Source organism: Paroedura picta, chromosome 5 (assembly GCF_049243985.1).
Source record: "Paroedura picta isolate Pp20150507F chromosome 5, Ppicta_v3.0, whole genome shotgun sequence".
NCBI classification, from domain to species: domain Eukaryota; kingdom Metazoa; phylum Chordata; class Lepidosauria; order Squamata; family Gekkonidae; genus Paroedura; species Paroedura picta.
This window is the reverse complement of record NC_135373.1, coordinates 51407895-51421861: the sequence shown is the minus strand read 5'-3', so window position 1 is coordinate 51421861 and position 13967 is coordinate 51407895. Positions and strand designations below refer to the sequence as shown.

The following is a 13967-nucleotide window of genomic DNA, read 5'->3' as shown; positions in this document are numbered from 1 at the left end:
CTAATTAACAGCCATGTCTAATTTAACTTAGGGACTTTAAACAGTGTACATCTTCAAAAGGATAACTGGCTGTCTCTATTGATGAAAGTTACCCGTATAACCAAACAGCTCTCCCTTCCTGAGTTAAAAACTGCCAGCTAAAATGTGGTGGTATTACTCTGCCATTAGAGCAATGTTGTAACTCTTGTTTTGTCTTCTGTTATGACTGTATTTTCATTTTTGTTTTAGTGCCATTTCATTTTGGACACAAGCATCTGTTGCTTTTGAAATGTGTTTTTCTGTTTAGAATAAAATATTAGAGAGTCACTTTTGTATGTTCAGAAGACCTATTGAGTTTTTAATGTTTACTTACAGAGCAACAGCAATTTTAGGTTATCTGCCTCAAGAGCTTTTAGGAACTTCTTGCTATGAGTATTTCCACCAAGATGATCACAGTCATCTAACTGATAAACACAAAGCAGGTACTGCACATCCATTTCCCCCCAAGTTAAGTTATATAATATTGCTTACTATTGCATTTTAAGTGTGAGGGGAGACTGCTCTGAGTGCCTAGTAACTAGTAGGCCTTATTTCCCTTTTCCTGTCAGATAGCCCACAACCCACCAGGTGCATGGAGATATTTACAAACTTCTCAAAATAGGATTCGCTCCTGAACAATTGCTAGAAATTGGATACAGGCAAACAAAACAATTGGTTTATCAGTGACATATGGCTATTGAGCTGCAAAATGAGATGGCCCTTCTTCCGATCCTATATAGGATATTAAAGACTTGGGAGGAATTTTCTACCATTCCATACTTAATAAATTTCACCCTTTGCTAAATTCCATTTGGCTTTTTTGAGATCCCATTTCAGTGCATTTCCATCAGCACTGCTGAGTGGAAGGTTACTGCATGTGCCTATGAAGGATTGATTGAGCCCTTGCTGTTCTGGTGCAATTGAATTGATTGCTTATATTCTATTGCACTGGGATTTTTACAGGGATGTCAGTAGTCTGATTTCACCTTTGTTACTGCAGCTCTCTAGATATACTGATGATTTGTTAGATGACCTCTGACTTGGAGATAATTCTATCTCTAACACAGTGGGAAAGTTCTGTTATATTGCCAGTAAATGGGGAACTCCTTGGTTGATGTTAAGCGGGTTACTGTAGGTTTATCTTGTTTTCTAAGGCTGGTCAGTGACCGTAAATAAACAAATGAATGTGGGCCTAGTATTGAACAGGCCAGGATAACAAATAATACATAATATTTATTTCTTGCATACATGGATTAATAATTCTTTCCTTGGATACTTCTGCATTCATGAAGCTAGCTAGTGTTGAATTTAGTAAAGATGTAGTAAAGTGTAGATTTTGCAGTTATGTAGCTAACTCTTGGAATGTGAGAGGTAGTAGAGCATAGTGGTGTGGGTGTGAGCTGGAAGACTTTGGTTCATGCTTCACCCTGGTTTGAGTCAAGCTACTTTCAACCCCAGCTGCCTTTCCTAGTATGACAATAATTCTAATATACCTTTAGTAGGTTTTAAAGAACATCAGCTTTGTGTTCTGCTGTACTGGTTAAGAATTGTAGAGCTTTGTCGGTATACAAAGTTTCTAATCATCTTTCAGTATTATACTTGGAACTAATAACAGTGGAAAGAATGTCTGTGAGGTGGGAGATCCACCCTCAGAATCTCTCTGATCCAGTTCACATGAAGTCACTGATGCTGAACACATCCATGACACTTCTCTCTGCTGAGTCAGACCAGTAGTGTGCTTCTTGCTTGCTAAGGTCTCTAAAGTCCTGGGGAGAGATTTTTCACTCTGCCTGCTGCCAGCTTCTTCAATTGGAGATGCAGGGGATGGAACTTAGGTGACTATATTGTAAAGCAGGTGCTGTAGCCATTAAGTCACAACCCCTCCTTGTGTTTTACAAGCAGTAACTGGTCAGTTAGTTAGCTGGGGCACAAGCTGTTTTCCATGGGAGTGAAACATTCATGCAGCTTTTATTCACTATAAATAAATAAATGGCCAATAACCACTTGAGAAGGGGACCCACAAGGACTTGATACAGCTTCCCTTGTATCACCCTCCCCTACTGGTTCTTCTTTCCTTTCAATGGCAGCCCCCAGATCCTCTCTCAATTTCCTAATTTCTTTTTTCTTTTCTACCCATTGGCCACCCACCTTTCTACCCATTGGCCACCCACCCCATCTTTTCCATTTCATTTTTACTGAGGCTCCCTTGGAAGGTGGTGAGTTATCCTTCTTTGGAAGTTTTTAAGCAGAGGCTAGATAGACATCTGACATAAATGCTGATTTTATTAACTTGGGCAGATTGTGAGTGGGTGGGTGGGAAGGGATGTGCCAGTGTTTGTCTCTTGTGGCCCTTCCTTGCATACCCAGGGAATTGCTAATCACCACTGTGGAATGGTAGGTGAATTTCCTCCAGACCAGGCTGGATTCTGAAGATTTTTTTTTGAGGGGGGGGGGGATAAGAGTTCAGATTTTTCTGCAGTTCCCTTATTTCTATCAGGTTTGTAAAGAAATCGTGCCCCCCTCCACTCTGCTGACCCTAGGTTCATCTTGCTGCTCTATCAATCATATTATCTATGGCACAGTTTAGAAATATATGTGCTAGTATGCCAAAAGTCATGGAGGAAAAAAAACACTTCAACATCACTAACACAAACTATTAAATACTAAGGTGTGAGCATTGGTATGAATAAAAAACACTTAGGTGGTACAATATAGCATATTACCATTAAGGGATTATTGTTGCTATTGTTATTATTATTATTTTACCCGCCACTCCCAGCAAGCTGGCTCATGGCAGGTTACGACATTAAAAACCCCACAATAAAATATAACCATCCCCAACTAAAAACATTCTAAGTCTAATGACTAACTCTGCCCCCATCCCTCTGTTTGACAACGCCCCCTCCAATGCCTCAGGAAAAAGGATGTAATAGGAGGAGAGCCTCAACCAAATGCCTGGTGGAAGAGCTCTGTCTTGCAGACTGTGCGGAATTGCACAAACTCCGTCAGGGCCCTTAGTTTTTCTGGGAGTTCATTCCACCAGGTTGGGGCTAGGACCACAAAGGCCCTGGGCCTGGTTTAGGCCAGGCATACTTCGTGTAGGCTGGTATATTAGGTTGTTATACTGCCCCGCTCCACAAGTGAGGATAACAGTAGCTACAACAGATCTTAATATTGATTTTGTTTACAGTCTGTTGTGATCAAATGCTTGTGTTTCTTTCTGTAGTGCTGCAGAGTAAAGAAAAAATATCTACAAATTCCTACAAATTCAAAGCAAAAGATGGTTCTTTTGTCACACTAAAAAGTCAGTGGTTCAGTTTCGTAAATCCATGGACCAAAGAACTGGAATACATTGTGTCAACCAATACAGTTGTTCTGTAAGTTTCTGATTGCCCCAAATGTCTATTTCTTTTAAGTCCAGATGTGAAAACTGCAAAGTTGGATGTGCTTCTACTATCCATTGTGAATATTCTTCATGTAAAAACACATGCAATGGGAGCTGTGTTTCCTTGCACTAGGATACTCAGCATACTTTGTTACTGGTTGGCACTGTCTGCTCCCAACGGTCTTTGAATTCCAGCCATAGGTGGTGTCATAGCATCCATGATGAGGATCCCCTGTCCCAATCAGCATGTGATGGGTAGGGATTAAAGGTTTTGAATACGACCTGGCCCTTTATAATCCTGTCATTCCAGTGTCCAGTTGGCTTTCAGAAATAGTCAATTTCATTTTACATAAGGAAAAGCCTGTAGTTTACACTAATCTTCAACAAACAACAAAGTAGGGAAACAAACTCAATCCAAAATACTCCAGTTCTGTCAAGAAGGTCAACCTACAACCGATAAAATAAAATGCCAAATAAAATATTTATTGTATAGTATGCACATATGAAACATTTAAAACATTAGGTGTCTGAATATCCTAGTGGATGAGTATGTCTTATGAACCACATGAAACCAGATGTGTTTTGGCCACCACAGCCTTCCTCAACAGTCAAAAATATATTAAACTAGGGGCCAGGCCCATTGCATTCAGGAATACGGTGGGCACTAGACTGGGGTGGTGGGGGTGGAAGAACTCAGTGGATGGCCTCTCCCTCCCCCCAAGACCTGAAAAGGCAGCAGGCAACTGTTAGGGAACTCACTGGCAGGGGGAGCTCTCACGCAGCAGGGATCTACAGCCTCTGAGCCTAGGAGGGGGGTGGTCGGGGTGGGGGATGGAAGGCGATTGGCTGGCTGCTGGACTGATGGGTAAGACGGTTGGAGGAGGAGGCACTCAGGGGCAGGACAGCTGCCCTGAGTGGGTGTTAAGCGCTGAGTGGCACTTAAGCCATGAGACACGCTCCTCCTTCAAGGCCTTACCAGAAATATATTATGAGGAACAGATATTCAGAACACACATTCAGAGAATATTATATTATACATTATATATACTAGTAATAAAATATAATAAGTGGCACTGAGGAGGAGGAGGAGCAGGGTAGCGAGGAAGAGCCTCTGATTGGCCCCACTCAGGGTCTTCTGTCACCCTATTGGGAGAATGTCCTCTAGTGACGGCCAATCAGAGTGATATGTCATTGGAAGGCCATGCAGTTGTTATGTGGTATGTTGATTTTTCACAAGATGTTCTCTGAATATTAAAATTTAATAATAAATTATTTTATTTTATTGATTGACAAAATGACAGTAATCTTCCATCCTTAAAACTTCAACTTGTTTCGTAAACTGTAGAGAACTGGAGTGTGGGTCTCTTTCACTTAATTATCCTTTTTTTTTTTAGAGGCCACAATGAGCTGGGTGAAGAAGCACTGCTACCCTGCAGTTCCCTGTCTTCAGAAGGCAAGTGCAGTTTCTTATTCTGAGGGTAGTAGGCATGTGCTTCCCAGATATATTATTGAATATCATTCAGACGGTGGTCTGCTGTATGAAGATAAAACTTTGACACACTATCTTTAAAAAAATCTAAGTGTATGGATTGATAAGTATTTAAATATATCAATGGCTTAAGGACCATGGATGAGCTGAAGGGGATGCTAGATTAGTTTTTCTGGAATAATAGGCTCCGTTATGTACTGGGGTGGATCATTCCAATATCTTTCCACTTCACTGAGCAAAGTTTGAACCCTATCTCTAGCATCAAAAGTTTTCCTTCATCTTAAGTGGCTTTTTCATCGAAGGAAGAACCACATAGGTAAAGGTAAAGGTATCCCCTGTGCAAGCACCGAGTCATGTCTGACCCTTGGGGTGACGCCCTCTAGCGTTTTCATGGCAGACTCAATACGGGGTGGTTTGCCAGTGCCTTCCCCAGTCATGACCGTTTACCCCCCAGCAAGCTGGGTACTCATTTTACCGACCTCGGAAGGATGGAAGGCTGAGTCAACCTTGAGCCGGCTGCTGGGATTGAACTCCCAGCCTTATGGGCAAAGCTTTCAGACAGCTGCCTTACCACTCTGCGCCACAAGAGGCTCTAAGAACCACATAGAGGAAGGCTACTTGAATGATGGCTGGATCCACCTCATCGACATTCCTTTCTAAAGCATTATAGACATAGGAAGTTGGCTGTACAAAAGAAAATAATTCCACTAGGTACACATTAGCCTCCATGAACCTTAAATAGCTCTTTGGTCAGGGTCCAAAGTTAATTACCAAGTATTTGTACTGGAACATCATGTATTGAAATACTCAAAGAAGATTAATAGATCTTTATTATTTTTCCTTCCTTTCTCCTGGGTTACGGGATGCCAAGACCGAAAGTTGGTAAACAAAGTATAAATAATATAAAACCATTCAATAATGCAAGGCATAAAAACTAATCTAAAAACTCCTCATGCTCCCATCAACTGGATATTTTTCCTTGGCTCAGGCTGCTCCAGAAGCATTCTGGAACAGGCCCATTTTGCAGCCTGACAGGAAAGCAAGGACAGTAGAAACCTCTCTGACTTCAGTCACTAAAAGGGCTAGAGCCCAGCACATTGCCTTGAACAAAGATGGTAATGGCAGCACACCTTGCTGGGAAGAACAAAGCTACATCATGGAAGCAGGGGGGGGGGGGTCCTTCAGTATGTGGGCCCCAAGTATGAAGGGCTTTAGAGGTGAGTGCCAGCACCTTGAATTGAACTGGAAATTTATCAGCAAGCAATGAAGAGATCTCAGAATAGGGTGGATAAAGTCTTTTCTGCTAGCCTCAAAATAAATAGGCATTTTCTACAGTGTCTTAAAGGGCAGATTCAGGTAAAGCATATACAGCAGTCTAGCCTCAAGATAATTGAAACATGGGTGATAAAATGATGATGATAACAATAATAATTAATAAAATAAAATAAATTTATTTTTATAGCCCACCCTTCTCAACAGACTCAGGGTGGATAGCATCGTAAAATAGCAATCAAATACAATGATATATATATATAATCAACATGGCTAGGTCAGGCATCTGCAAATAGAGCCAGCATCTTAACCTGTAGGAGTTGGAAAAAAATTGATTTTTCACTGTCATGGCCACCGGTTTATTCAACATGAAGTCATTATAACAATAGGTGTAACAGGTTCTGAAAGTTTTTAACTTTCATTAAAAAAAAAAACAGTAAACCTCTACCCTGGTAATTTGAAGTGATGAAAAGAGAAAGGCATATCTTTGCAATGGAAGGGGTCCCCAGTGTGGTGGTGCCACGTGTACTATGGTGCCACTGAGATCTTTCCAGATGTCTACCAGGGCGGGGTACAGTGAGGCTTTTGACTGATGGGACTAATGACTGGCTGGGCAGATTTTTTAAAAAGTTCTTTGGCAGCAGCTGTCACTAGCTAAAAGATCTTCACTGCGTTACTAAAGGTAACCTGTCTTTAAGTACGGAAATATTTTTAAACAATATATTCATTGTGAACAATGTCCTATTTAAAAACAGGATTTTAAAAATTGTTGTGGTTAGTATTATTGTTATTAAATTTATTAATTGCCCCTCTTTGCACCCAGGCTTGGGGCAGTGTACACCATATATTTCTTCAACAGTGTGAAAATCAGAATATAAAAACTGTAATAATAATAGTAAAAACTCTATCCCAAGGCTCCGTCTCAGTATATCTGGGTGGCATGGGGTGTCTGGGGGTGGGAGGCATGCAGTTTGTCTGTGCATCCTGGCCTCAACTGTTTTGTAGGCCCTGCAGAACTTTGAAAACAAACATAGTGTTTTAAAATAAAATACGCCTTTCTTTTGTCTGCCAGTTCCCAGTCATTTAGGCAAAGAAAAGACGACTCATATTTGTCATTATGGGAAACTGCCTAAAGCTTTCCTTTGTCCAAATGTAGATGTGCCAAAGCATTCGTTTCTTGGTGTACCAGGGATGTCTACAGGAACTGTACTTGGGGCTGGAAGCATAGGAACGGAGATTGCAAATGAAGTCTTAGATTTGCAAAGGTAACTATTGATTAAGTGTTGCTGAAATAAAGCTTCTAATAGAAACTAAAGAGTATGGCGGTGTTTTTTTTTAAGCTCTCTGCACAATATGCTTTTCTCTGTTTACACCACACATTGATAACTCTCTCCTTCCTCATTTTCAAAAGTCCTTCACACATGAGGACATTTCCAGCATCAAGGGCAGGTGCTAGTGCATTGCTTGATCTCCTTATTCAGTTGAGATTAGGCTTGTGCGATTCGGCCCTGTTCCCTCCGGGCACAGCCAGTGCCATGTCGCGGGCGGGGGGGGGGGAGGGCGGTGCCGGCAGCAGCATGACAGCCGGTGCAACCACGCAGGTGCGGAATTCCGCGCCTGCGCGGTGCTGGCTGCGCCCGGAGGGAACGGCCGCCAAAGCAGCCGAATCGCACAAGCCTAGTTGAGATCTGTTGCTTCATCATTAACATACTGCCCTACTGGCAGTGGATGGTAAAGGTAAAGGTATCCCCTATGCAAGCACCGAGTCATGTCTGACCCTTGGGGTGACGCCCTCTAGCGTTTTCATGGCAGACTCAATACAGGGTGGTTTGCCAGTGCCTTCCCCAGTTTAGTGGATTGTAGCCTTAGATAATCTTAGCTACGTCTTAGATAATCAGAGCTATGTATCCTCCACTTAAACCAAGCAACCGTTTGATTGTTCAGTCTGAACTTAAGGATAACGAGTGAGTGTGGTGTGGTTTCGCCAAACAAATGTGTCGGGATTGACAGTATTATAATGAGGATTTCTAAAGGATAAATTCAGTTTTAGTGTGGCTTCTAAAGAGCCAATTTTACTCTATTGCAATATTAAAATTTATAATCTGACTCAGAGCTTGGTGAGAAAGGAGGGCAATAAATAATTTAAAATACTCAAGCTCTGGTTTTGGTTTTAGAAGTCAGATGCTTTCCTGCTCTGGATATATTTGAAGGATTTATAAGTATTTAGTGCTGCCTTTTGTTTTTATATAGATTACATACATCTCCACCTCTTGGTGAGTTAAGTCCATCGGATCTTATGAGGAAGTCTTCTCCCCCAGTGATAGCAGTTACCTGCAGTAATGTGAGTATCTGTAAAACACTAGACTCCAAAAAGTGTTCCTGCTGAGGAAACCCGTAACTGGACTTTATATAAATATTATTGGAATATAAGTAAATAAATTCCTTGCTGCTGCTGCTGCTGCTGGAGTACTCCATAGCAAAAGGCAACACGTCTGCAAACTTGGTAGCTTGTATTAATGTATCTTCACAAGTTGACAAACATGAAAGTAATTCTTTTGTACCATACTAATTACTGGCTTGTCTTTCTTGCACAACTAAACTTGTCAGTCTGAATTTTCTCACATGACTATGAACTAGTTATAGGTACCTTCACCTGAGCAGCTCTTCTGGGAGCTTTATCAAACAGCATCTTTAGGCCACAATCCAACACTGAGCAAATTCAATTTAGGTTCACTAACATTCATAGGATAAATCATCTAAAATTTCAGAAAGCAGTGCAAATATCCGGCAATTACGAAGCAGCTTATCCATGATTTGTAAACCAAAGAGCTCTCAAAGAGCTAATGAATGTTCTTCTAGTGACAGTTTTGATGCTGATGTTTTCCATAATGTAATTGATTGGTATCTATTCTGTTTGATTTCTCAGGTGCCAAATAAAGAGGTGGGTCAGTTATGTCCTCCTGTGATGGAAGAGCTGGAAACTTCAGGGCAACATCGGGGCACTACTTCATTCCCTAGCAATGCACCTCTTCTCAGTAAGCTATTTTTATTGTTTCTTTTTATATAAGTAGTTTCTGTAACTTGCTGTACAATCCTCTATAGATTTACTGTGGTGTAAGCCCATTGAAATCAAAGTGCTTATCCTGGAGCACTGCAGTATAGGACTGTATTGTTAGTGCTTCGAGTTTGCTTGGATCCTGGCTTATAAAACTCTAGATGGAAAGAAACCCTGAAAGTGTGGCCTGTGAATGACAGAGTTGGAATTCACCTGTCAATCCAAAGATGCTCTAATTGAGTTCCCTATATAATGGGCTTCAGAGTGTTGTGGTTGACAATGCAAGTCAAAAAAGCTATGAAAAAGTAAAGAGGCTTATTTTTTAATGTGGATGATCTGCCCCAATACATTGAACAGGAAGGACCACAGGTTCTGGCAAAAGAAAAGTAAGTAAATATTAGGGATACAAAAAAAGCATCAAATAAAAAATAAACATTTTAAAAAATATATCCAAAGCAGGAAAGCAGCCAGAGAAGCAGTGAGGCCTTAGCTTAGATGACAAAGGAATAAAGGGATTGCTAAAGGAAGACAGGGACGTTGTTGCTTATGTGTTCAGTGTGGAAAGTGTGGGTGTGTGTCCATGCCACAGCTCCTATTTGCAGGAAAAGAGTCTGAAGAACTGAAGTGAAGTGATCAGAGATGAACTTCTAAGCCTACTGGGGAAATAAAAAACGAATAAGTCTCCAGGTCCTGATGGTATATACCCAAGAATTTTTAAGGGAACTCAGATGTGAGATCAGCTATCTGTACATTCAGACTGTAGAGTTGCAAATGTATCACAATTTTAAAAAAAGAATCCAGAAGAGAATCAAGAAATTACAGACCAGTCAGCCCAATGTCTGTCCCAAGCAACTCAATAGGAACTTTAATCAAAGATAGAATTGTAAGGTACATAGAGGGACAAAGCCTGCTAAGGGAAAATCAGCATGGTTTCTGCAAAAGGACGTCCTGCCTCACCAACCATTCAGAGCTCTTTGAGGAAGCGAACATGCATGTAAGGTAATAGTGACCTGGAAGACATTATATACCAGGATGAAAATCAAAAGTCTTTTGGCAAGGTACCTCAACAAGGACTCCAAAGTAAGAGTAGTCATGGATAAGAGGACAGGTTGTTTTATGGATTATAAACTGGTTAAATGAAAGCAAATAATAGTAATAAATGGACAGTTCTCACAATGGCCCATTATGCACGGCCGCCGAAACGGCGATTTCGGGTCACATTGAAAACGTGGAGAGGGAAGAAGCGAAGCAAACCACTTATGCACGGGATGGGACGCAACGGCGGCAAAACCCAGAGTGACCGATTATGCACGCGGCGACCCCGGCTCTGCTTCTGGTTGCACCCCGGTCACCTGGAAGCTGCGCTTTCTTCCGCGTTTCGCGAATGCGGCTTTTTTGGCAGCATGCACCGAATCTGCGGCCAGTTGCAGCCGGCTCCGTGCGTTATCGGTGATTTTAGTCGCCGCCATTCCATCCCGAATGTGCATAATGGGCCAAAGGGGGGAATTATGTAGTGGGATCACACAAGGGTCAGTATTGGGGCAGGTACTATTTAATTTATTCATAAATGATCTGGAACTAGGAATGAGTAGTATAATGGTCAAGCCTGCAGATGACAAAATTATTGAGGATTGTGAAAACCAAGACTAAGTTGCTCCAAGGGGAACTCCATAAAATATGTGAGTGGGCAACAGTGTAGCAAATGGAGTTCAACGAGAGCCAGCGTGAAGTAGTAGTTAAGAATGGCAGCCTGTAATCTGGAGAACCGGGTTTGATTCCCCACTCCTCTACACACAGCCCACAGGGCTAGTCACAGTTGTTTTAAGGCTGTTCTCACAGAGAAGAAGAAGAAGAAGAGTTGGTTCTTATATGCCGCTTTTCTCTACCCGAAGGAGGCTCAAAGCGGCTTACAGTCGCCTTCCCATTCCTCTCCCCACAACAGACACCCTGTGGGGTGGGTGAGGCTGAGAGAGCCCTGATATCACAGCTCAGTCAGAACAGTTTTATCAGTGCCGTGGCGAGCCCAAGGTCACCCAGCTGGTTGCATGTGGGGGAGCGCAGAATCGAACCCGGCATGCCAGATTAGAAGTCTGCACTCCTAACCACTACACCAAACTGGCTCTCAAAGTTCTCTCAACCTCACCTACCTCACAGGGTGTCTGTTGTGGGGAGAGGAAAGGACAGGCCCTATTGTTGGTGGTCTGGAGGAACTGGTTGGCCACTTTGTGAGACTGAATGCTGGCCTAGATGGTGTATTGGTCTGATCCAGTAGAGATCTTGCATTCTCAAAAATCACCCTGTTCATTACTGTTTCATTTAATGCCTGAATGTATTGGCCTTTGTCCAGTAATGGTGTGCCAAGAAACCTTGAATCATTTACCAGAGGATGTCACTCACAGTCAGCTCACATCAGTAACACCCACTGGAAAGAAGCTCAGAATGGCTTAATCATGCGAGTGCAGCTGCCGTGTTCAAATATATAGATGGCTGCCTAAATAGATGAGAAATTTTCACAGTGGCTCATCTCAAACTTTCTATTTTGCAAAAACAATGTTTGCGACAGGACATAGGAAAAAATGTTCTCTGCAAACTAAACAGGCTTTAATCCTGTATCCTGGCTGGAGCCATTTGGTAACCTGCCAACACTGGCTGTTTAATGAGGATTGTTTACAAGATAATGGTTTGGGAAATGTCCATTTTCAGTGCAAAATGGCTGTGTATTTTGCTTAATTTTTAAGTGTGTATAAATGGTAAGTAGATGTTGCTACTGTGTCCTTTTTTTACTTTAATAACACAGCTCTAATGGCCTAATGACCCCCTCCCTGAAATTGAACCACTCAATTGTTTTCTGTCATTGCCCTTTAAATTTCTTTTGCAACTGATAGGGATACGTTAGGATCTGACCCAGCCAGCAGAAATTTCAATTTGCTGCCTATCAATAATTCCTTGCACACAAGGATAAATCAATTTCTTATGTGTGTGAATAGGCTTCACACTAAAAGACAGTGTTCCAATGTGTCTGTCTGCTCTGATGTGTAGTGTGGACTTTTTTCCCTTTAAAGTTTTTTAAAAGAATCAGTTTGATTAAATAGTTTGGCTTTCGTAAAATCTCTCACCTATTTCTGGTGAATCTACTGCACTACTCCAACTTTCTAAGAAGAGAGTTCAGACTGCTACAAAGATTGCTGGTCTGGTTTGTCTGTGCACACCTGTAATTTGCTGAATAAACTTTTCCAGTATTAGAGCCTTTCATGCTTAATCTGCCTTGAAACCCTTGCATGAAAGTAAAGATACGATGTCACAGTACTTTTTTTCCTCCAAAGGAATACTGAACAGTTATGAATAAGTGGCAAATTATAGATCCTGCATTGAAATGTAAACTGTTGTGCATTCCTTGTTTCTTTTAGGTGACCCTGCTCAGCTGGATTTTGATACAGTGTGTGAAAATGACACTGCCATGGCTGCTCTTATGAATTACTTGGAAGCTGAAGGGGGTCTGGGTGGTGCAGCAGAGTTAAGCGAGATACAGTGGACTCTCTAGTTCTATTTCTACATCTGGGAATCAATGCAAACAGCTTTTAATGCACAAAAAATTCTACATCCTCAAGTACTGTATTGAAACCTCTTAAGGCTTTAATTCATATTTATATAATATATATATTTTAAATACCTGCCTTGTACATGAAGAAATCAAGTTAGCTGCATATGTTGAAAAGATGTGATAATTTTTAAGGCTACGCACAACCTCAGTGTGTTACCTACGCAAATGGTGAATGGAATGCTTAAAAATGGTTATATTTTTACTTTAAAACATTTAGATAGAATACATTGTAAAAATGGGCATAGGAATTTTTGTTCTGAAATGTTCTATTTTTTTACAATATCTTATTTAAGTTCCTAATTTATTAGAGTGGCTTCAGAAATGTCTCTACTTAAGTAGCTTTAAATTTGTTTAAATGTCCATTCCTCTAGTAGCTATATTCTGTTTGAGGCTTTATTTTGGCTACAAACCTAGGATCAAGAAACAGACTTTGAAGTGTTTGTTAAAAGGACCAATCATAACACTCAGTGGGAAAAAAATGCATTGTCTCAAGATGAAACCACAAGACGCAGGTGTGAGCGAAGAGAACCTGAACTCCATACATCTTGTTATGTCTGATATTGACTGCAGCCAGACAGAACACAAGGCACTACAAAGATATCTCCAATGTAAATGTCCATATCAGGCACTGTTTGGACAATGGCAGATGATTACATTAGAGCCCTCAAGGAGAAAAAATGGATGAGTATTGGTACAAAGATTAAAAACTGAGAAGTAAGAATGTGGATTGAAATAAACCAGCTCAGGAAAAATTAGACCATAAAGGACTTTTGTCTTAATTCTTGAACATAAAATCATGAAATCTTTGAGTTCATATTCCAAAATCCTTGCTTCACCCTGGAGTGCCTGTGAAACTCTTCTGGTTGTGTCAGTTTTGACATGGAAACTAGCCACAGCAATTCAGGTGCTAGCTAATTTATATATCTCAGTTTTAGCAGAGCTATACACTATTATACCAGCGTGGCCACCAATGTCATCTAAAGAAGTGTCTATTCTGACACGGAGCTAATACCAGCTGAAATATTTAAGAGTAATCCACAGTGTGGAGCACTTTCTTAACACCTTAATTCACCAGAATTAATTCAGTAGGTAAAACACCAGACCAATGGAAACATCCCGTCCTTTCCCTCTGAAACAGTACTGCCAA

The 13967-nt window shown here is 41.1% G+C and overlaps 1 protein-coding gene across 3 annotated transcripts in view; it reads left to right on the top strand.

Moving 5' to 3' along the window:
• Nucleotides 1-13584, top strand: part of BMAL2 (basic helix-loop-helix ARNT like 2) — a 33692-nt gene extending 20108 nt beyond the window's left edge. For all 3 annotated transcript variants that reach the window (XM_077337884.1, XM_077337882.1, XM_077337885.1), the window contains 7 exons: nucleotides 355-461; nucleotides 3245-3395; nucleotides 4798-4856; nucleotides 7321-7429; nucleotides 8415-8505; nucleotides 9091-9199; nucleotides 12627-13584. In XM_077337884.1, coding sequence (XP_077193999.1) covers nucleotides 355-461; nucleotides 3245-3395; nucleotides 4798-4856; nucleotides 7321-7429; nucleotides 8415-8505; nucleotides 9091-9199; nucleotides 12627-12760 — 760 coding nt within the window. In that variant the 3' untranslated portion in view covers nucleotides 12761-13584. The remainder of the gene's footprint in view (nucleotides 1-354; nucleotides 462-3244; nucleotides 3396-4797; nucleotides 4857-7320; nucleotides 7430-8414; nucleotides 8506-9090; nucleotides 9200-12626) is intronic.
• Nucleotides 13585-13967: the final 383 nt, after the last annotated feature.